General features: G+C 54.3%; 1 protein-coding gene and 1 long non-coding RNA gene across 7 annotated transcripts in view; one reads left to right on the top strand and one right to left on the bottom strand.

Annotated features, from left to right (window-relative positions):
* Positions 1–11796: 11796 nt before the first annotated feature.
* LOC129051441 (uncharacterized) lies at positions 11797–21909 on the bottom strand. 2 transcript variants are annotated; one of them, XR_010138029.1, is made up of 3 exons: positions 21117–21909; positions 20533–20714; positions 11797–13019 (listed from the first exon to the last, which is right to left on the bottom strand). It is a non-coding gene; the product is annotated as an uncharacterized LOC129051441 (long non-coding RNA). The 2 variants fall into 2 exon arrangements; XR_008515722.2 differs by lacking the exon at positions 11797–13019 and adding an exon at positions 17430–17844.
* The window catches only part of CSNK1D (casein kinase 1 delta), a 34338-nt gene continuing 32261 nt past the window's right edge, over positions 21900–23976 (top strand). For 3 of the 5 annotated variants that reach the window (XM_054535138.2, XM_024234163.3, XM_024234162.3), the window contains exon 1: positions 21916–22320. In XM_054535138.2, the coding sequence (XP_054391113.2) occupies positions 22245–22320 (76 nt within the window). In that variant the 5' untranslated portion in view covers positions 21916–22244. 5 annotated transcript variants of the gene reach the window in all.

Here is a 23976-nt window from a genome sequence, read left to right as displayed (position 1 = left end):
AGCCCTGAACCCGCCCCTCCCTCCCCGCAGCCCCGAAGCCCGCGCCCTCCCCTCCCTTCGCCCACCCTCCCCGCCCCTCCCCGCCCCCTCTCTCCTCCCCACCCTCCCCTCCCCGCGCCCTTCTCTTCCCTCCCTCCCCGCAGCCCCGAAGCCCGCGCCCTCCCCTCCCCCACCCCTCCCCGCCCCCTCTCTCCTCCCCACCCTCCCCTCCCCGCGCCCTCCTCTTCCCTCCCTCCTCGCAGCCCCAAAACCCGCGCCCCTCCCCGCCCCACCCCCTTCCCCGCGCCCCCTCTCCTCCCCGCCCTCCCCTCCCCACCCTCTCTCCTCCCCGCCCTCCCCTCCCCTCCCCCCCTCCTCGCAGCCCCAAAACTCGCGCCGCTCCCCAACCCCTCCCCTCCCCTCTCTCCCCTCCCCGCTTCCCCGCGCCCGCTCTCCTCCCCGCCCTCCTCTTCCCTCCTCTCCCCTCCCTCCCTCCTCGCAGCCTCAAAACCCGCGCCCCTCCCCGACCCCTCCCGGCGCCCTCCCCTCCCCTCCCTCCCCTCCCCACCCTCTCTCCTCCCCGCCCCGCGCCCGCTCTCCTCCCCGCCCTCCTCTTCCCTCCTCTCCCCTCCCTCCCTCCTCGCAGCCCCAAAACCCGCGCCCCTCCCCGACCCCTCCCGGCGCCCTCCCCTCCCCTCCCCGCACCACCGCACCTTCCCATCTCCCACCCTTCCCAACGCCCGCCTCGGCAGGGATGCGGCCCTAAGACTTGCAGGGAGCGCGGGTTCGACCCCGGCGCCCTAGCAACCCCTGCCCTCGCCGCTCTAGAGCGCGGGTCTCCTGGCCGAGCCCTCTTGGGTCGCTGGACGCTGCGAGCCGAACGGCCCAGCCCCGCCCTCTCCGGGCACGTGACCCGGGCCTGGCCATTCACAGTGCAGCATCGTCCAGCCTTAGTGATTGGGCCATCGGAGAGCACGTGACCACAGCTAGGCCAATTAGAGCCCACCCGTTTCTATTTATGGTGGAGCCGGCGTGCGGCTGGAAGTGGTGGGGTCGCGCTGTTTGTAGTGGTGCCACTGAGGCACCTGCCCGCCCCTTTCCTGCGCCTCCGCAACGTCGGCTGCGAATGAGTCTCCTAAAGGACGCCCGGGAGGATGGGAAACAGCTCAGTCCCGGCGCGGGCAGTGTCCTGCGCTCCTCCCCGGGGTCTGGCCGGGGTGGGCCCGAGGCCCCCGGGCGCCCGGTTACCGCCGCGGGCGCGTCTGCGTCCTGACCGCGGAGGGACCCGCGGGCCGGGCCGTACCAGGTGGCGCTGGGGTTGGGGTTGCCGCCACGGAAGCCCAGCTCTGTGGACGCCTGCAGGGCGCCCTCACCGCCCGGGACGGGGGACCCAGCCCAGCCGCAGGGGAAGGACTGGGGCTTGCGGGGACGGAGGGCGGTTAGGATTGCTGGATACAACACGGAACGCCCAATTAACGTTTTTGTTTAACGTGTTTTTTGTAGAGATGGGGTCTCGCCATGTTGCCCAGGTTGGTCTTGAACTCCTGGCCTCAAGCGATCCTCCCGCCTCGGCCTCCTGAGTAGCTGGGACTAGAGGCCTGAGACAGCACGCCCGGCTCAGTTAGGATTTTAAAACAGATTTGTTGAAATATAATGCACTTACTGTGAAATTCACTTATTGAAAGCTTACAGCTTTGCCGTATATTCGGAGATGTGCGGCTGTGCTCACTATCTCATGTGACACCGTTTCTGTTGCCCCAGAAAGAAACCCCATGCCCATGAGCGTTCACTCCTCACCCTGCCCACGGCCCCGCAAATCTGCTTCAGCCCCTGTAGATTTACCTCTACCGCATTGGGCATGTACTAAAAACTATTGTTTATCTGAAGTACAGATTTATCGGCATCCCATATTTTTATTTGCTAATTCTGGCCATCCTAAGGGTGGCATCGCTAGCTCTGACCAAGGAAGCCTCAAGGAAGCAGGCAGGCACGAGAGTCCATCCCTAGCCCTGCCTGGCCCCTCAGAGCCCATCCCTGGCCCTGCCTGGCTCCTCAGAGCTGTCCCTGGCAGGCTCCGGGCTCAGGTGTGCTGCCACGAGGAGGGCAGTGAGGGCTGTTGTAGGTATAACAATCCTGGATATTTCCTGAGTATCTTGTCCGAATGGTTCCTCTTTCTGTATTTTCTAGCTTCCTCTGTATATTTAAAAATAGTCTTATTGGTGTGTTTCTTCACGACATTTCAATTTGTTGTTTTTTATCATTTCCCACAATTTCAGTGATGCAAGATGGTCCTTTCTGAGCAGAGCTCCCCTCGTTCAGTGCTCCTTTGTTTCACCTAGAAGATCTTCTTGAGGGGACTGTGTGGCCAGTGCAGCTCAGGCCTCCCCACCCTGCACCTTTCAACAGAAGAGCAGCTGACGCAGGGGGCCCTCAACACGCTCACCCAAAAGTCAGTGAGATTCTGCACCGGCCCACTAGCCTTCCAATTGTAAACTAAAAATAAAATCTTGGCCAGGCACGGTGGCTCATGCCTGTAATCCCCGCACTTTGGGAGGCAGAGGCAGGTGGATCACCCTGAGGTCAGGGGTTCGAGACCAGCCTGGCCAACATGGCAAAACCCCGTCTCTGCTAAAAATACGTAAAAATTAGCCGGGCGTGGTGGCACACACCTGTAATTCCAGCTACTCGGGAGGCTGAGGCAGGAGAATCGCTTGAACCTGGGAGGCAGAAGTTGCAGTGAGCTGAGATCGTGCCACTGCACTCCAGCCTGGGTGACAGTGAGACTCCATCTCAAAAAAAAAAAAAATCCTAAGCCCCCCAATTACTGAAAAGACCCTTCTTGGCCAAGGGGTCCCAGAGACACCTTAAAAACCGAGTTTCCAGCCAGGCATGGTGGCTCACCCCTGTAATCCCAGCACTTTGGGAGGCCAAGGCGGATGGATCACCTGAGGTCAGGAGTTCAAGACCAGCCTGGCCAACATGGCAAAACCCCATCTCTACTGAAAATACAAAAAAATTAGCCGGGTGTCGTGGTGGATGCCTGTAATTTCAGCGACTCGGGAGGCTGAGGCAGGAAAATTGCTTAAATCTGTTTCAGTGAGCCAAGATCGCACCACTGCACTCCAGCCTGGGCAACAGAGTGAGACTCCATCTCAAAAAAAAAACCAAAAAACTGAGTTTCCAGCCGTGACGGGATGGTAGGTCAGAGGCATCTACCTACCCCTCGCTTGTGTGGTTTAGACAGAACTGACCGGTGTTCATGTCAAAATAGAGATCATAAGACTAAGAACAGGCTCTGTGGCAATAAAATACCAAATTATAAAACAGGACCTCAGGCCAGGCCTGGCCAAAGTAAGTTGTACATCCCTGCACGTGAAGAATCAACTCTGTTCTAAAGGCCGTAGGTTTCTCTTTTTCTGTAGCAGCTGAACAAGCACTAGCCTCAAGATAAGCAGCATTAAAACAACCGCAGCTCCTCCCCCTGCCAACCCTGATCCCACACCCCTGCTCTGCCAGCCGACCCTGGCCCCACACCCCTGCTCCGCCAGCCGACCCTGGCCCCACACCCCTGCTCCGCCAGCCATAACTAGAGCTTTCCTTGGACAAGAAACTCATTTCAGTAATTTTTCCCTGATAAGAGACCCTGACCATAGACGGGTTCTGGTTGGTTTACAGAGATTGTGCCCTCATGTGCCTTTGTGTCCTGAAAAGACCTTTTGAGGTCTACCACCTAATTGTAATACGTTTACATGTTGCCTCCATCCCAAGGTGAACACGGGTCATATGTAACATACATGTCTATCCAGCACACGTGTCCGAATAAACATGCATGCATATTCACAACGCCTCCTGTAACTTGTTGAGTATGTATACCTGACCAACCCATTCGGCTTACATTCCTGTCTCACCCCACCCTTCCTCCAAGTGCCTGTCTCTGGCCTTAGGCTGGAGGCCACACTTCTCAGCCTGTCAGAATGGCCACCTTACAGGCTATAAGACTTTATAAGACGTAAAGTCTCCTTTCTGAATGTATAGATCTTGTGATTTTTAACTTAACACAATCCACAGCCGGTTTCCTTCTTTTTTATTTTTATTTATTTATTTTTGAGATGGAGTCTTGCTCTGTCCCCCAGGCTGGAGTGTAGTGGCACGATCTCTGCTCACCACAACCTTCGCCTCCAGGGTTCAAGCGATTCTCCTGCCTCAGCTTCCCGAGCAGCTGGGATTACAGCCAGTTAATTTTTGTATTTTTAGTAGAGATGGGGTTTCACCACGTTGGCCAGGCTGGTCTCGAACTCCTGACCTCAGGTGATCCATCTGCCTCGGCCTCCCAGAGTGCTGGGATTACGGGCATGAGCCACCGCACCTGGCCCTTCTTTCTTTCTTTGGCTGGGCCTCCCGAAGAGGGTCCCAGGTGTAGAATATGGTCAGAACAGACAAGGCCCCTCTGATTTCATCTGTTTCTTTGTTACTCAGCCATCCTTGCTGTCATTCCTCTGACTCATAGCCAGCCCTTCCACTGTGTTTTGTGTACATGTGTTTTTTCCATCTCCAGATGGTAGATTTAAATGCCGATTCTTGTTACCACTATTAGCAAGCTAGGAACGATGGGGGAGAGCCTTAACTTGCTATGGGAGCAATCAGGAACCTACAGCAACTTTTTCCTTTTTATTTTTAGATAAACATTTTATTTTAGAATAGATCTGGATTTCCAGATAAGATGTGAAGATAGATAGGAGGCACTCTTGTTAACATCTGACATTAGTTTGGTGTTTGTTATGTAATTAACGCGCCAATACTGACACATTGTAATTGACTAAGGTGTGCACTTGATTCCTATTGCCTCGGTTTCACCTGCTGTCCTTTTCCTGTCCCAGGAGCCCATCCCGGACCCCGCAGGACACTCAGTCCTCGGGTCTCAGGCTCCTCTCGGCTTCTCTCATGTTTGATGACCTTGACAATTTTGAGAAGCGCTGGCCAGGTGTTTTGGAGGGTGTCCCTCTGTGGGGATTGGTCTGATATCTTTCTCCTGGTTGGACAGGGGATATGGGTTTCGGGAGGAAGACCGCAGGATTGAAGTCCCGTCCTCATCCCAGCCTATCAAGGGTGTATGCTCTCCACCTGCCGGGTCACAGGTGGGGCTGGCCTGGGCCACCTGGCCAACGCGGAGCCTGTCAGGTTTCTCCACCACGAAGTCCCCCTTTCCACATGGTGCCCTTGGTGGGGAAGTCACTATTTGCAGCACCCAAGGAAGGCGTGGGGGTTAGGCTCCCCTCCTTAGGGGCAGAGTGTCTACATGAACTACTTGAAATTCCTTTGTGATTCGTCTCTCCTCCCCACTTATTTATTTACTCAGTCATTTCCTTATATCGGTACGGACTTGTGGAGATTTATGCTGCAAGTTACGAGCCAACACGGTGCTGGTTTTGTTTTTTGATCACTTCTTCACCTTCTAACTATATTACCAGGGCTGCCACAGCTAAATGCCACAGCCTGGGCGGCTTAAACAACAGGTGTTTCTCTTCTCACAGTTATGGAGTCTGGACATCTGAGATCAGGCTGCCGGCAGGGTGGGTTCCTCCTGAGGCCTCTCTGTGGCTTGCAGAGGGTGCCCCTGCGTGCTCACGTGGCCTCCCCTGCGTGCTCACGTGGCCTCCCCGGTGTGCTCACGTGGCCTCTCCTCTGTGTGCTCACGTGGCCTCTCCCTGCGTGCTCACGTGGCCTCCCCGGTGTGCTCACGTAGCCTCTCCCTGCATGCTCACTCCTGGTGTTTCTTCCTCTTCTCATAAGGACAACAGTCTTGGCTGGGTGTGGTGGCTCACGCTCGTAATTCCAGCACTTTGGGAGGCCAAAGTGGGAGGATCACTTGAGTCCAGGAGTTCAAGACCAGCCTGGGCAATATAGTGAGACCCTGCCTCTACTGAAAAAAAAAAAAAGACACCAATCTAATCAGATCAGGGCCCCTGACTCTCATGACCTCATTGAACCGTAATCATTTCCTCAAAGGCTCCATCTCCAGATGCACACATCAGGGGCTAGGGCTTCCACCTGTGATTTGGGGGCAAAGAAATTCAGTCCGTAACACTAGCACTGCAAGGCACTCCAGGATCATCTTGTGTATCTGCTGTCCCAGTCCTCGAATCAGCCACTTAGCCAAGGACCTGTGGTTCTTTTCACTGGAAAAGGGTCTTAGAGACCAAGATCTGAAGGCTAAGTGTGCTCATTGCTTCTCAGCTGACAGAACAAAGAGATAGATGTGTGTATACGAAGCTGTGTATATACACATCTGTTTGTACACATATCCAGAAGTAGCTACATTAAGCATGAAATTATACCAATGTCTCTAATTCTGTTACCACATGGATCATTCTAGCCTTTCCATTTGTTTATCTGGAAGCTCCCATTCCCATAGTGAGAAACCTGACCCCTACCACCTGCCACCACATACTCAGTTTTTCACTTCCAGATTAGATGTATAGTGGTTTCAGAATTATTAGCTGGTATCCCCGTGGGAAATGCCTTTATCAACTAGAGGAAGTGTTGACATCCTCTGTCTTTACTCCTACAGACTCCACGTGTGTCCAAAGTTACTTAGGTCGGCACCCTTCTGTGAGGCTCTCTGCGACCTGGGTGAGTGAGGCAGGTACCGCCCAGGCATCAGGCCTAACTCCTCCCCTGGCCCTGGAGGAAAGGACACCATCCTGCTGGGAGTGGCTGTCCCGAGTCACAAATGAGGGCAGTGGCAAGGACACGTCGTTCCTCCTGCATGGAGTGCTGGCTTCTCAGCCATTGCAGACAGTGCACCCAGGCATCTGTAATGCAGTTAGAGTCTCTTGTCACAGTCTGAATTCCATCCTGGGATCCTCCATCTCCCAAGTGATTAAATTGCATACATTAAGGCCAACTTTCTCTCCTGTACAGTCTATGGATATTGACACGTGTAGTTTTGTGTATTCCGCATTATAGTAGAATACTACACTATCACGTAGAATTGTTTCACTGTCCTAAAATCCTCTGTGTTCCACCTGTTCACCCCTCCCTCTCTCCTCTTTTTTTTTTTTTTGAGACAAGGTCCCACTCTGTCACCAAGGCTGGAGTGCAGTGGTGCGATCTCGGCTCACGGCAACCTCTGCCTCCTGGGTCCAAGCAATTCTCTTCCCTCAGCCTCCCGAGTAGCTGGGATTACAGGTGCCCGGCACCACGCCCAGCTTTTATTTATATATATATTTATATATATATATATATATATATATATATATATATATATTTTTTTTTTTTTTAGTAGAGACAGGGTTTCATCATGTTGGCCAGGCTGGTCTCAAACTCCTAACCTCAGGTGATCATCCGCCTCGGCCTCCCAAAGTGCTGGGATCACAGACGTGAGCCACCGTGCCTGGCCTCCGACTGGCTTCTTTCACCCTCATTCACAATTCACACATGCCTTCGTGTGGCGTGCTGGCACCTTCTATCTTATGCCATTGAATGGATGTACTGATACCAAAGAAAGGATATCTCAGTTGCTTCCAGTTTGGACAGTTGTGGACAATGATGAATAAAGATGCTATAAACATTCACATGAAGATTTTTGTACAGGCATAAGTTTTCAACCCAGCTGAGTAAATGCCAAAGAGCACGATTGCTGGATCGTGTGTCTCTGAAGCCGTGTGAACGAGGAGCACGGCATTGGGCATTTTGTCCTGGTCACGGGCTCAGCCACTGAAGTTTCTGCATCACATACGTGGTTGTTGTGGACATGGGTGTCTAACCTGTACCATTGAAAAGTATGTCTATTTTGCTAAGAGCTTTTTAATCATAAACAAAGTAGGTGAAATCAATTATATTCCGTCTAATGCTTTTCTATGCCTGAGTTAGAGTTCTTCTGTAGCATATTGGTGGAACAAATTGCACTGATATTGTCTGATATTAAACTAGAGAAACTCAGACCATGAGGTCCAGCTAGCCAATATTTTATTTCAATTTTTTCTTTTTTCTTTTTTTTTTTTTTTAGAGAGAGAGGAGCTCACTCTGTCACCCAGGCTGGAGTACAGTGGCACGATCACGGCTCAGCGCAGCCTCGAACTCTTGGGCTCAAGTGATGTTCCTGAAATCAGCAACTCAAGTAGCTGGGACTGCAGGTGCACGCCACCACGTTGGCTAATTTTTTTATGTTTTCATGGCGACAAAGTCTCACTATGTTTTGCCCGGGCTTAATTTTTAATTTTTTTTTTTTTAAGTAGAGACAGGGTCTCACCATGTGTCCCAGGCTAGTCTTGAACTCCTGGGCTCAAGTGATCCCCGCCCTTTCAGCCTGCCAAAGTGCTGGGATTACAGGCATGCGCCACTTCACCTGGCCCCTAATATTTTATTTCGTATTTTTTGCACCTAAAATCCGGAGTGAAACGGGCCTCTCATGTTCTGCTTTTGTCTGTTCTTGTTGGTTTGGAGTTGCTATCGTCCTAGCCTTATAAAGTGGGCTGGACACATCCCACTCTTTTGACTTTCTGGAACATTTTGTCCAAGACAGGAATTAACTGGCCCTGGGAAGCTGAGTGGAACTCACTCAAACAGCAGCCTAGGCCCCGTGCTGGAGGAGGGGAGGGCCCCAACAAACACTTTTAATCTATTCAGTCTTTTGCCTTTGTTTTGTTTTGTTTTTCTCATTTTATAGTTTTCTAGGAATTTAGCAACTTCATGTCGGTTTTCAATGTTATTGGTTTGTAAGTGTTTCCAATTCTATTATTTAAAATGCTGCAGTCCCTTCCTTTCTTGTGTTTCGTTTGTGCTGTCTTGCGTTTTCCTTTCTTCATTCCTGCAGGGTGCTTTCATGGGCTCATTCCTCCCATGCCCCAGCTTTTGGGTTTTTTTTTGTTTGTTTTTTGAGACAGAGTCTCGCTCTGTTGCCCAGGCTGGAGTGCAGTGGCACAATCTCGGCTCACTGCAACCTCTGCCTCCTGGGTTCAAGCGATTCCCCTGCCTCATCCTCCCGAGTAGCTGGGACTACAGGCCCAGCTAATTTTTGTATTTATTTATTTATTTATTTTATTATTATTATTATTTTTTTTGAGATGGAGTTTCGCTCTTTTTGCCCAGGCTGGAGTGCAATGGCACAATCTTGGCTCACCACAATCTCCACCCCCACCCCCATCCCCATTCAAGTGATTCTCCTGCCTCAGCCTCCCGAGTAGCTGGGATTACAGGCCTGTATCACCATGCCCGGCTAATTTTGTATTTTTAGTAGAGACGGGGTTTCTCCACGTTGGCCAGGCTGGTCTCGAACTCCTGACCTCAGGTGATCCACCTGCCTTGGCCTCACAAAGTGCTGGGATTACAGGTGTGAGCCAGCACGCCCGGCCTAATTTTTGTATTTTTAGTAGAGATGGGTTTTCGCCATGTTGGCCAGGCTGGTCTCCAACTCCTGACCTCAGGTGATCCGCCCGCCTCAGCCTCCCAAAGTGCTGGGATTACAGGGGTGAGCCACCGCGCCCGGTCCAGTTTTTGGGTTTTTAATCCTCATTCTTCCCTCTCTCTCTCTTCCCTTCCTCCCCCACTGCTTTCTGCCTTTTTTTTGAGACGGAGTCTTGCTCTGTCGCCCAGGCTGGAGTGCGGTGGCACAATCTCGGCTCACTGCAACCTCCGCCTCCCAGGTTCACGCCATTCTCCTGCCTCAGCCTTCCGAGTAGCTGGGACTACAGGCGTCCGCCACCACGCCCAGCTAATTTTTTGTATTTTTAGTAGAGATGGGGTTTCACCATGTTAGGCAGGATGGTCTCGATCTCCTGACCTCGTGATCCACTCGCCTCAGCCTCCCAAAGTGCTGGGATTACAGGCGTGAGCCCAGCCTGCTTTCTGCCTTTTTAATTTTTTCCTCTTTGTTCCCTTGGGTCTGCTCTGACTTGAGTTGCCTGCCTTGAGTGGATGCTTCAATGCTGCGTTAGAGCAGACAGAGCTGGTCTGGAGTCAGCTGCCTTCAATGCCTCCCCGTTCCTCGACGTCATCACAACTCTAACAGTTGTGCAGCTGTCCCTCCTTGAGCATCCTGCATCCCGCATCCTGCATCCTGCATCCCGCACTGTGCTGGGCCCTCACAGCAGCTCCTCTACCCACCCCCAACTTCCAAGCATGTGCTCAGAGCTCTGTTTCAGAGGTCCCAAATCTTGTCTTAATTTGACCCAGAATGCCCTCAGCCTGCTCCAGCCCCAGGGACATACCTCCCAGTGGCCTCCCCAGGGAACATGCTTGGGACTGGCCAGGGCTACCCCATGTTACCTGGTCACTCAGCCTGACCTCTAGAGCTCTGCCAGCTAAGTTGGGTGGGATGTCCTGCCTGGAGGAGGCGGCAGAGAAAGGAGGTGGCCTGGGTGGACACCCTGGGGAAGAGGTGCTAGGGAAGTTCCCATGGCTGCCGATTCACCGGGTGGCCCCTGCAGAGACCGTGCTCACTTGGGGCAGGTGGGAGGCCTCAGCGGCTGATGACTCATGCCCAGTCACCCCGCAAAGCTGTGAGATGCAGAGAAGAGGGATGTCGAGGGCATCTGGGCACAGACACTCCCCAGCCGGCTGGGATGGTGCCTGGGGCGCTGAAGAGCATGCAGGCTGGGCCTCTCTGCTGGCTCTGTGCCAGCCACGAGAGAAAAATGAGACCTCTGGGAGCCGGGGACAGGCATGACCCTTCCAATTTTGCCCTGCCCAGCCAGCAGCCAGGACTCATTGGTGGGAGGGGAATCGGGGGCAGCAGCCCCAGCCCTGATGGGGACCCCTCCGACTTCCTGCAGGCTGGGCCAGGGCCGCATCCACTGCACTCCTGTGGGTATCACCCCACCACCTGCCCACACCTCCAGTGGCAGAGGCTGCCAAGGAACAGCTCTCTGCGACCTGGGTGAGGCCGGTACTGCCCGGGCACCAGGCCTCACTCTTCCCCTGGCCCTGGAGGAAAGGACACCATCCTGCTGGGAGCGGCTGTCCCAAGTCACAAATGAGGGCAGTGGCAAGGACACATCGTTCCTCCTGCACGGAGCGCTGCCTTCTCGGCCATTGCAGACAGTGTACTGATGGCGCCCTGTGTGCCCAGCCCTGCGCAGGGAGGGTGGAACAGGGAACAGGGACTTCAGTCACTGCCAGTCACCCTGGAGAAGCTGACTAGGGGATACACGATTTGCCCAGGGCTGCCGAGCTAAGGATGGGCCCCAGGGCTGAGGGAGGGTGCTCCTGAGCCAGGGGTGCAAGGCTGGGCCTGGGAACCCTGGAAAACCTCTGGACACAAAAACTGGGGCAGCACCCAGCCCAGGTGGCCCATCATCTTGTGGGCTAGGTGGGAGAAGGTGTGAGGGTCCAGGTACAGGGCAGTTTCCACCCCCAACAGGTTCCCAGCTCAGGACTCAAAATATCTGATGGGAACCAACTCCATCAGGGGCATGCAGCCCCCTGCCGTGCAATGACCACAGACATGGGCCACCCTTAGCCCTACCCAGGGCCAGTGCAACCAAACCCTCCCCGCACCTGGCTTCTTCAAGGCTCACACCCTCACCTGACCAGGTAAACCAGCCGTGGCAGGAGCCACGTGTGTGGAAAGCTCTCCCTCATAGCCAGCTGTTACCCTGGATGCTGCCAGGGGCACGAATCAGGGCTGGGTCTGGGGCAGGGGGTAGGAGGTCTCCGCCTCAGTCCTACTGACTCATGGCTAGGCCATTCTCTCTGGTGGCAGCCACATCTCCCTGGGGAACGAAATCACCTCTGGTCCAGACCACTGGTCTCCAGCAGCCCTGACCACTCCGAGTATCACTGAGCACTTGAAATGTGGCTTAGGAGCCTGAGGAACTGCTTTTTACTTTTATTTAATTAATTTAAATAACCACATGTGGTTGGCGGCTGCCGCATTGCACAGGGCACCTCTAGGGCAACCTCATTACAGTCCCAGCCTTCGTGGTGGCCTCGTCTGTGCCTGGGTTAAGTCGTGGGAGGTAGGACACGAACTCACTTCTGTTCCTTCCTGGTGTGGGCTGGGCATTTCTCGCCTCTGCCCAATTAGTCACCAGGGCTGGCTAGGAGCCCTGGGAACCTGAAGGGCTGATTTCCTCAGCTCTACCTGTGCATCTGTCTAACCTGAGCCCTGGGTGATCCCAGCACTTCCTGGAGTTACCCTTGGCCAGCAGGTGGGTGATAGGTTTGCCCAACACACACACATGCACACACATGCATGCATGCACACACGTGAACACACACGTGCACATGGACACCCGTGCACACATGCACACGGACACACATGCATGCACACGTGCACACACAAGCACATATGCACACATGGACACACAGGCACACATGCTCACACACGGACACACATGCACACACAGGCACACACACGGACACACATGCATGCACACGTGCACACACAGCACACACAGGCACATATGCACACATATGGACACACAGGCACACATGCTCACACACGGACACACATGCACACACAGGCACACATGCTCACAGACACACATGCACACAGGAACACAGGCACACATGCACACATACAGACACAGGCACACATGCTCACACACGGGCACACATGCACACACAGGCACACATGCACACATACGGACACACAGGCACACATGCTCACACACAGACACACATGCACCCACAGGAATACACAGGCACACATGCTCACACACGGACACACATGCACACACGGACACATACACAGACACGAACACACATGCACACATGCACACACATGGGCACACATGCACACGTGCACACATGTACACTTGTATGCACACATGCATACATGCACGCACACACGCAGGAACACATATTGCCTCTAGCTCCTGGAATACCACCCCCAGGTCCCACCTGGGAACCTCCACGCTGGCATCCTTCATCGGGCTGAGGTCTCCTCTCCCTGGAAGCTGCTGGAAGCTGCAAACCGAAGCCCCCGTTGTGCAGCTGTCAGTGGCCTTCACCTGTGCAGAGCTGGATCGTCCACCTTCATCACCCCCAGGCTCAGGGGCAGGGTGACATTGATGCCTTCAGGAAGCTGCAAGTGGTTCCTGCGAGGAGGGCAGGAGGTGAGGACCTCTAACCCAGCAAGGAAGTTGGCTCTGGACTCAGGGCTGCCTGGTGGGTTTTGGTGGTTGAATTTGGCTCTGGACTCAGGGCTGCCTGGTGGGTTTTAGTGGTTGAAGTTGGCTCTGGACTCAGGGCTGCTTGGTGGGTTTTGGTGGTTGTTTTTGTTTCTGGTTTTGTTTTGGTTTATTATTTTTTTTTGAGACAGAGTCTTGCTCTGCACTCTGTCGCCCAGGCTGGAGTGCAGTGGCGTGAACTCAGCTCAACGCAACCTCTGCCTCCCAGGTTCAAGGAATTTTCCTGCCTCTGCCTCCCAAGTAGCTGGGATTACAGGCATGAGCCACTGTGCCCAGCCTCTTGTTTTGTTGTTTTTGAGACAGGGTCTTGCTCTGGCCCAGGCTGGAGTGCAGTGATGCAGTTGCAGCTCACTGAAGCCTCAAACTCCAGGGCTCAAGCAACCCTCCCACTTCAGCCTCCAGAGTAGCTGGGATCACACACACGCGCCACCACGCTGAGCTAAGTTTTGTATTCTTTGTAGAGATGGGGTTTCGCCATATTGCCCAGGCTGGTCTCAAACTCCTGTAGTCAGGTCATCCTCCTGCCTCAGCCTCCTGAGTAGCTCGAACTACAGGCATGAGCCACCACACCTGGCTGATTTTAAATTTTTTTGTAGAGACAAGGTCTCACTAGTTGCCTAGGTTGGGTTTTTTTAAAATTTAATTTAATTAATTAATTTTTTTGAGATGGAGTCTCACTCTGTCGCCCAGGCTGGAGTGCAGTGGCACAATCTTGGCTCGCTGCCACCTCTGCCTCCCGGGTTCCAGCGATTCTCCTGCCTCAGCCTCCCGATAGCTGGGACTACAGGTGGGTACCACCATGCCGGGCTAATTTATATATGTTTTAGTAGAGATGGGGTTTCACCTTTTTGCCCAGGCTGGTCTCGAACTCCTGACCTTGTGATCCACCCGCCTCGGCCTCCCAAAGTGCTGGGATTACAGGCGTGAGCCACTGCGCCTGGCCTTTTTTTTTTTTAATGTAGGTAAAATTCACATAACAAAATTCATCATTTTAACTATTTAAAAGTGTACAATTCAGTTAATTTTAGTACATTCGCAATATTATGTAACCCTCACCTCTGTCTAGTTCTGAAACATTTTCACCGTCTTGAAAGGGAAGAAACCCCCTCCCGATTAGCAGTCACTCCCCACATCCCACCCAGCCCCTGACGACCACCGATCCACGGTCTGTGTCGATGAATCTGCCTATTTTGGACATCCCATGTAAATGGAGTCACACAGTATACAGTCTTTTGAGACTTGCTTCTGCTGCTGCTGAGCATCATGTGCTTTCTTCTTCTTTTCTTTTTGTTGAGACAGAGCCTTGCTCTGTCTCCCAGGCTGGAGTGCAGTGGCGCGATCTTGGCTCACTGCAAGCTCCGCCTCCCGGGTTCACACCATTCTCCTGCCTCAGCCTCCCGAGTAGCTGGGACTACAGGTGCCCGCCGCCACGCCCGGCTAATTTCTTTTTGTATTTTTAGTAGAGACGGGGTCTCACCGTGTTAGCCAGGATGGTCTCGATCTCCTGACCTCGTGGTCCGTCCGCCTCGGCCTCCCAAAGTGCTGGGATTACAGGTGTGAGCCACGGCGCCCACATCATGTGTTTTCAAGGTTCGTCTGTGTTGTAGCACCTGTTAGTGCTTCCTTCTTTTTTTTTTTTTTTTTTTTTTGAGACAGAGTCTCACTCTGTCACCCAGGCTGGAGTGCAGTGGTGCAATCTCAGCTCACTGTAACCTCCACTCCCAGGTTCAAGTGATTCTCCCACCTCAGTCTTCTGAGTAGCTGGGATTATAGGCGCCTGCCACCACACCCAGCTATTTTCATATTTTTAGTAGAAACGGGGTTTCACCTTGTTGGCCAGGCTGTTCTCGAACTCCTGACCTCAAGTGATCCACCTGCCTTCCTTGGCCTCCTAAAGTGTTGGGATTACAGGTGTGAGCCACCATGCCTGGCCATCATTCTTTTTTTTTTTTTTTTTTTTTTTTTTTTTTTGTGAAACAGGGTCTCACTCTGTCTCCCAGGCTGGAGTGCAGTGGTGTGATCATGGCCACTGAAGCCTCGACCTCCTGGGCTCAAGCAATCCTCCTGCCTCAGCCTCCCAAGTAGCTGGGACTGCAGGTGCGCACCACAATGCTTGGCTAATTGTATTTTTTGTAGAAATGGGGATTTGTCATGTTGCCCGGGCTGGTCTCAAACTCCTGAGCTCAAATGATCTGCCTGCCTCAGCCTCCCAAAGTGCTGGGATTATAGGCATGAGCCACCACACTCAGCCTTTTTATTATTTTTTTTTTTTTGAGACAAGGTCTGGCTCTGTCACCCAGGGTGAAGTGCAGTGGCACGATCATGGTTCACTGAAGCCTCTGTCTCCCAGCGATTCTCCCACCTCAGCCTCCCGAGTGGCTGGGACTCTCTTCATTCTTTTTTTTTTTTTTTTTTTAGATGGAGTCTTGCTCTGTTGCCCAGGCTGGAGTACAGTGGCTCGATCTCAGCTCACTGCAAACTCCACCACCCAGATTCAAGCAATTCTCCTGCCTCAGCCTCCCGAGTAGCTGGGAACACAGGCGTGCACCACCACACCCAGCCTGAATTTTGTATTCTTAGTAGAAACGGGGTTTCTCCATGTTGGCCAGGCTGGTCTTGAACTCCTGACCTCAGGTGATCCACCTGCCTCAGCCTCCCAAAGTGCTGCAATTACAGGCGTGAGCTACCGCACTGGGCCTCATTCTTTTTTATGACTGAATAATATTTCATTATATGGATATAGCATAATTTGTTCATCTGTTCATCAATTATAGGCATCCTGATGATGATGAATAGTGCAACTGTGAACATTTGTGTACAAGTTTCTGTGTGGATAGACGTTTTCAATTCTCTCGGGGCGGAGCCTGGGTGTGGAATTGCTGAGTATGTGGTAAGTCTATGTTTAAGCTTTTGAGGAACTGCCAGACTGTTTCAAAAGTGACTGCGCCATTTTACAGTCCCATCAGCAAAGCACACAGATTCAGGCTCAGGGCTGCCTTTAGGCAGGACGGTGCCTGGGCAGGATTTGAACTATAAAACACCTCTCTGGCTGCAGTAGGGACAGTGGCCTTGAAGGGAGTGAGAGTAGTCTTCAGGTTGCGGGAGGTCAGCCGGGAAGCACATGGCTCAGATACCAAGTGGGGGCCGGGTGCGAGTCCCAGGAGGTCAGCCAGAGAGCACGTGGCTCAGACATGAAGTGGGAGGCTGGGCACACCAGGGCCCCATGGGAAAGGCAGGTGTGAACGATCGTGCCCCACGCCCCTTCCTCTTCTGAGCCCTTAGCCATCTGGGCCAGGTGGGAGGCTGGGGCTGGAATACCAAAAGTGGACCTTAATTACCCCACAGGACATGAATTTAGTAACTGAAGTGACCAGAAAACCATGGATGCCTCTGGAGGGGCAGCTCCCCAGGCCGGTTTGAACACCACGGGGGGAGCACAGCACAGCTGCTGCTGCCTGGGCTTGTGCCTGCTCCTGCCTCGCTCCACTTCTGTGCTTGCTGGTTTGATCGTGTTCCTGCTCCCCCAGTGTCCTCCTGGCTCCCTGGGAAGTCCCTGTGCGTTTTCATTCCTTAATGTGCTTATCAGGTGGTCTTTGTTCCAAAGTCATTCGCAAACAAGACACCACCACATGGCTCTACTCCTCACACTCTCCACCCGACAAGATGAAATCTGTAGAAGACATTGATCTCCCTTTCTCCCCTCTTCCCACTTTTTTTTTTAAGTTTTGCCATCTGTGTAGTTCCTTGTAAAAAAAAAATTTTTTTTTTTTTTTTAAAACAAGGTCTTGCTAAGTTGCTCAGGCTGGTCTCAAACTCCTGGGCTCAAGTGAACCTTCTGCCTTTGACTCCCAAAGTGCTGGGATTACTGGCGTGAGCCACCATATCCAGCCTTCCTCACTTCTGATGGGAAGATTTCCACTCCCCACTGCTCCCTGCCTCCAGGCTGTAGTGCTAGCCTACGGATGAATTCCTTGCAGCAGCATTTCCTGTCGAAAATCTGTTTAACACTTTCCCCAGTTCCAGAGAGGTGATCATTATTTATTCTCCACCATATGTTAGCATGCGTGCAAGTATACACACACACGAACACATGCACGTACACACACGTGCACATATGCGAACATATACGTACATGATGTGCGTGCCCGTGTAGTGTGTGTACATAAATGCACAAACACATGCAGACACATGCACACATCCATTTCTAACATGTCCATGCATGCACAATACACACGTGTGCATGCAAGCGTGCACAGGTGCCAACTTACACAGAGTGCTACTTGACATGGTACCCCTCCCCTTCCCCACCCTGTCTGAGATCTGGGTTCTGTTTCATTCGTTGTTCACGAGGAGGCCTTCCTGGCCCCTTCCTGGCTGGGCTCAGGGTGTTAGACTAGGAATCCTCCCACACCCACAGACGCCTTTCTTCGCCCTGCCAGGCAGATGGTGTCTGTGCCAGGCATGAGTCCCGGGAGCCGTCTCAGCTGTCTGAAGATGTTTTTCTGCAGCTTCCAGTTACATGTAAGCCGCTATCTCAGTCTGTTCATGCTGCTGTAACAAAACACCATGGACTAGGTACTTATAAAGAACAGAAATTTATTTCTCACAGTTCTGGGGGCTGGAAAGTCCAAGATGAAGGTGCTGGCAGGTTCAGCGTCTGGTCAGGGCCCAGTGTCTCCTCCCGAGATGACAGCTTGTTACTGTGTCCTCCAGAGGGGAGGAACGTGGTGTCCTCACATGGCAGAGAGACAAAAGGGGAAAAGGGACCAAACTCCCTCCATCAGGCCCTTTCACAAGGTACTGAGCCATTCACGAGGGCGGGGCCTCACGATCCAAGCCCCTCTCCAGAGTGCCCCCTCCACTGACGCACTAGGCAGGTCAGTCTCTAACACACGCTTTTGGGAGGTCACGGGCAGGTGACAGCAGAGCCCCAAGCCAGTCTGATTCTTTCCTTTTGTTGTTGTTTGTTTGTTTTTGAGACAGAGTCTTGATCTTGTTGCCTGGGCTGGAGTGCCGTGGCAGGATCTCGGCTCACTGCAACCTCTGCCTCACGAATTCCAGCAGTTCTCTTGCCTGGCCTCCTGCATAGCTGGGACTACACGTGCACGTCACTACGCCTGGCTAATGTTTGCATTTTTAGTAGAGACGGGGTTTCACATGTTGGCCAGGCTGGTCTCAAACTCCTGACCTCAGGTGATCCACTCACCTTGGCCTCCCAAAGCGCTGGGATTCCAGGCGTGAGCCACCGCGCCCAGCCTGATTCTTTCCCTTTGTTAGCAGATTCTTTCTAAATGGGTATCCGTAAACTTTTCTCTTTCCCTGTTGCTATAGTTTGGGTGTTGGTCCCCTTCAAACCTCAGGTTGAAATCTGAGCCCCACTGTTGGAGGTGTCTGGGTCATGGGGGCGGATTCCTCACGAATGGTTTGGTGCTGTCCTCTTGGTAATGAGTGAGTTTTCACTCTTACTAGTTCCAGCAAGAGGTGCTTTTAAAAATGCCTGCACGGCCAGGCACGGTGCCTCACGCCTGTAATCTCAGCACTTTGGGAGGCCAACGCGGGCGGATCACGAGGTCAGAAGTTCGAGATCAGCCTGACCAACATGGTGAAACCCTGTCTCTACAAAAATACAAAAATTAGCCAGGCATAGTGGCGCATGCCTCTAATCCCAGCTACTCAGGAGGCTGAGGCAGGAGAATCGCTTGAACTCGGGAGGCGGAGGTTGCAGTGAGCCGGCATTGCGCCATTGTGCTCCAGCCTGGGCAACAGAGCGAGACTCCATCTTAAAAAAAAAAAAAAAAAAAAAAAAAAGGCCTGTACTTCCCTACTCCTCCAGCTCCCTCTCGCACACCGTCTCCACACACTCCGGCTCCCTCTCGCACACCATCTCCACATACTCCAGCTCCCCTTCACCTTCTGCCATGAGTGGAGGCAGCGGCAGCAAGGCCCTCACCCGAGGCAGACGCCTGATCTTGAACTTTCAAGACCTCAGCATCATAAGCTGTGTTAGGCTGTGGTTGCCTTGCTATAAAGAAATACTTAGGACTGGGCAATTTTAAAAGAAAAGAGGGCCAGGCACGGTAGCTCATGCCTGTGATCCCAGCACTCCGGAAGGCCAAGGCGGATGGATCACTTGAGCTCAGGGGTTTGAGACCAGTCTGGGCAACAGTAAGACCCCATGTCTACAAAAAATATGAAAAATTAGCCAGGCATGGTGGCATGTGCCTGTAGTCCCAGCTACTCAGGAGGGTCAGGTGAGAGGATCACCTGAGCCCAGGAGGCAGAGGTTGCAGTGAGCCGAGATCACGCCACTGCACTCCAGCCTGGGCAACAGAGCGAGACCCTGTGTCAAAATAAATAAATAAATAAATAAATAAATAAATAATGAAAGGTTTACTTGGCACCTGGTTCTGCAGGCTTTACAGGAGGCATGGTGCTGGCCTCTGCTCAGCTTCTGGGGAGGCCTCTGGAAGCTTCCGATCATGGTGAAAGGCAATGGGGGAGCAGGCATGTGACATGGCCAGGGCAGGAGCGAGCAAGCGAGTGAGCGAGAGAGAGAGGTGCCCCACACTTTTAAATAACCAGATCTCAGGAGAACTCACTATCTCAAGGACAGCACCAAGGGGATGGTGCTAAACATTCCTGAGAAATCCACCCCTATGGCCCAGCCACCTCCAACCTTGGGGGTTTAGTGGGGACAAATATACAAATTACATCATGATTCTTCATAAATTGCCCAGCCTCAGGTATTTCTTGATAGCAACAGTAAAGGAGCTAAGACACTGTGGCGTTCAGGAGTTGTATCAGGACGGACTCGGGTGTGGGCTGGCCCTCATACGTCCTGCCAGGGGCTCAGGGGGCTTTCCAGTCTGCAGGTTGGGACGTCCTTCTACTCTGAGAGATGTCCTAGTATCAAACCACCCCAGAGACCATGCCTGGAGACTCTGCCTCACACACCTGTTCCCAGCGGTCACCAGCCCCTCATCCCTCCCTCGTCACCGCATCTGTGCAAGCGTCTTCTCTGTGATGGAGGCTGTTCCTTGGCAATGACTATCCTCAGCTTCAGCCCCCTGCTGACAGTTTTCTAGCTCAGAACCTGGCTCTGGCTGCAGGATGTCCTGTTCATGCCATGTCTGCACCCTCCCTGTCTTCTCAGAAGGGGTGGTATCATTCTCTGGGCTACACACCTGCTTTGTCCTCCTCTCTCTGACCCCAGGGCTCCAGGGCACCACTGTCCTCTTTGTCAGTTTGTTGTGGCTGGGGCTGGTGGTTGGGGAGCCACAGCAATCAGCCTGTCTCACCTTGCCCAGCCCGCATGTTCCCAGGGCTCCTGCCATCCCCACTACACCACAGCCCTGTCCGTGTGCACGGGTTATAGAGTCGAGACACAAACACACAACAGCCAGGCAGATGGGCACAGTACCTGCTGCAGCTGCATGAAGCTTGGGGCACTATGGGTGAGAAGAGCTAGAAATGTTGGGGCCATCAGAGCCCAGGAGGACCAGCCGAGGGAGGAACAGCTGACAGGTGGGCAGGTACCCCTGGTCAGGGACAGCAGGACTCCCCAGGAAGAAGGATCACAGCCACCCGTGGGAGAGCTGGACTCTGTTCATCAACAGAAAAGCTGTGAGCGATTCCGCCAACAAGGTCAGTTTTACTAGTCTGGCAGCCCCCCACCCCCGGCTTCTGTAACTCAGAAACTGGGCAGTTCCGACTGCCCGTCCCTCATTAGTGACTGACGGTGGTCTGGCCGGCGGCATCTCCTGTCTCCAGGCCCTGCTATGTAATTTCGGGAATGGACGCCCGCCTCCCCGAACTGACCTCCAGCTGTTTGGAGCTGAGGGGTGGAGAGGAAAGACTTGGGGGTGGAGAAAGGCAGGCACCACTGTGGGGCCTGTGGGGGCTGCTTTCCTCTTTTGCAGTGACCTGGACGGGCTGAGGCTGCTGTTTCACTCACGCTGCGGTGCCCACACTACAGCCCTGGTATGCTAATGCATCAAAACACACCTTCACCTGTTTCACGTTCTTGAGTTTCAGCGAGGATGCGACAGGTCTCGAGACACATGGACGTGGGACCGTGGAGACGGGTTCTTCAAGGTCCCCATGCACCTGCAGCCTGGGGGGCTTCTCTGAAGGGCTTTCTTCCCAGTGATGGGAATCAAAGGCCCCAGTCTTTGAAGCTGGCCATCAGCCTGAACGTCCACTCCTTGTTTTCTTTTGCAAGGAGGAACATTCAGATCCAACACAGATAAGAATGTTGACTCGGTCTCCAGGCCGCAGGGACTGGAGGGAGGCAGATGGTCTGGCCTCGTTTTGTGAAAGGTGGTGGCTTTGCCCTCAACCTTCAGGCTGGACATCAGGACCTCCCAGGGCGCGGGTCTGCTCTGTCTCTGGCCTTAGGTGTCAGGAGGTAAGGCCGCAGACGCTGACGTCCTGGGATGCCCCAAGCCCGGGAACTGGCAGCCCAGTGAGGGGGTCTCACCTGTGTCCCCTGAGCCTGGCCTGTCACTCTGTCCACGCCTCAGCTACCTGTCCCCTCCTGCAAAGGGCACCGCCTGTCGCGAGAAACTCACCTGGCTTCCTCGACATCTCGGGGGACACACGAAAAGCTCCCGCGAGAGCAGTAGGAGCCTGGACGTGGAAGGGGCTGGCGGCCCGAGGTCCGGGGGTAATGGGAGGGCAGAGGGGCTGGGCACGGCACAGGGTCGGGAGGAGGCCTGAAGCGCTCGCCCCGCCCGGCCCCGCCCCCGAGGGCCAGGCCCCGCCCCTGGAGCGCCGCGGCCCCGCCCCGCCGGGTTGCTAGGGGAAGTGACGTCACAGCGCGATGGCGGCGGCTCCTTTAGGCAGCTGAAAGGGGATTTAGGCCCGGAAGATCCGAGTCCATCCGCGGCGGGGAGAGGGCAAGCGGGACCGGTAGGGGCCGGAGCAGCGGCGGCGGCGCTCGGACTGTCCCATCTGCCCCGTATTGAGACGCTGGGAGCGGCGGGGCGACGGGAAAGCGATGGTGAAAGCGGGGCCGTGAGGGGGGCGGAGCCGGCAGCCGGACCCGCAGTAGCGGCAGCAGCGGCGCCGCCTCCCGGAGTTCAGACCCAGGAAGCGGCCGGGAGGGCAGGAGCGAATCGGGCCGCCGCCGCCATGGAGCTGAGAGTCGGGAACAGGTACCGGCTGGGCCGGAAGATCGGCAGCGGCTCCTTCGGAGACATCTATCTCGGTGAGGCCCCGCCGCCCCCGCCCGCCGTTCGAAGACCCGGGCCCTGCGGCTGCCAAGACCAAGCGCGATCGCGGAAGGAAGTGGTGACCCCCGCGGGTTCTCCGTGCAAGTCCCGGCACCGCCGGGTCGTGGCCAGAACCCAACGGCCACTAGGCTAGCGCGGCCAGGGGTGGGGAGGGCAGTGGGGAGCGGACGTGGGGGAGGGGCAGGGCCAGGTTTGGGGAGCAGGGTCTGGAGAGGGGAGGGTTGGGGAAGGAGGGGATAGGGGAGCTGACCCGGGGTGGGGCATGGTCTCTGGGGAGCCGACCCGGGTAGGGGCAGGGTCGTGGGGAGCGGACTTGGGAAGGGCTGGGTGGGGCGTGGGGAGGCGGGCCTGGGGGAGGGGCGGGGCGGGGGTGGGGGCAGCGGGCCGTGGGAGGGGAGGGGGCAGGGCAGGGGCCGCGGAGCAGGCGTCGGCTTCCTCCACGCCTAAGGTCACCGCAGTAAACAAAGGCCACGCTCTTTCTTCCGCAGCCCGGTCCGGGGCTGTCTGGCTCCCCCCTCAGAGGCTGCCCCTGCGTCTTGCACTCGTGGGGGAAAATGTCAGAAAGACCCAAATGCTGTGTGGAGGGTGGGGAGTGGCCCGGCTAGGAGCGGGGCTTGCCCTCCCGCTGGGGGTTCTCTCTGAACGGTGCCCCTTGGCCTTGGAGCGGTGACTGAGTGCAGATGAGCAAGGGTTAAGTTTAGGTGAATGTAGAGAAAGTCACACAGGGTTAAGATGCTGGCAAAATGAGAGGCAGATGAAGTAGTTGTACTCATGAGGCGTCATGGTAGATTTCAAAAACAATGGGATTAGAACGTTTTGGGTTGTGTCATATTTACAGTGGAAAAATATGCACATGAACACAAGTGTGATGAAAGGTTGTCTTAAATCTTCAAGTTTGAAATTTTTTTTTTTTTTTTTGTGAGACGGAGTTTCGCTCTTGTTGCCCAGGTTGGAGTGCAATGGCGCGATCTCGGCTCACCGCAACCTCCGCCTCCCAGGTTCAAGCGATTCTCCTGCCTCAGCCTCCCGAAAAGCTGGGATTACAGGCGTGCGCCACCACGCCTGGCTAATTTTGTATTTTTAGTAGAGACGGGGTTTCTTCATGTTGGTCAGGCTGGTCTCGAACTCCGGACCTCAAGTGATCAGCCCACTTCGGCCTCCCAAAGTACTGGGAAGCCACCGCGCCTGGCCCAAGTTTGTAATTTTAAAGTACCTTAATTTTCCGCACTTGTCAGTGGGATTGTGCAATGCATGAGTTATTCCAAGATCCCCTGAATTTGAGGATATGTAGTCTGAGGTGGTGTGCCTCCAGAGGGGCTGCTGCAGACCTTGGAGGGGAACTGTTTTCTGTTCCAGCAGCCCTAGCTTTGGGCTGTGTTTTAACTGGAGCACCTGTCAGCCAGGGTCAAGAATCCCCTGGGATGTCAGTAACGCCTCTGGTCATACCTTTTAGATGAAGCCACATGTGGACAGTCACCAGTTCTCACACCCTTCCCACTTGTCACCAGAGAGAGGACTCAGGACCCGGTGGGCTGGCAGCATTAGGATGAATCCACACATATGGGTGGCCCATACTTTCGGTGCCTGGTTCACCTGCCAGGTAACCCTGTCACATGCCGTATTGTTGCTTT

The sequence above is a fragment of the Pongo abelii genome, chromosome 19 (assembly GCF_028885655.2).
Source record: "Pongo abelii isolate AG06213 chromosome 19, NHGRI_mPonAbe1-v2.0_pri, whole genome shotgun sequence".
In the NCBI taxonomy this organism is placed as follows: Eukaryota; Metazoa; Chordata; class Mammalia; order Primates; family Hominidae; genus Pongo; species Pongo abelii.
Note: the sequence above shows the minus strand (reverse complement) of the source record. Positions and strands in the feature narration are given on the sequence as shown.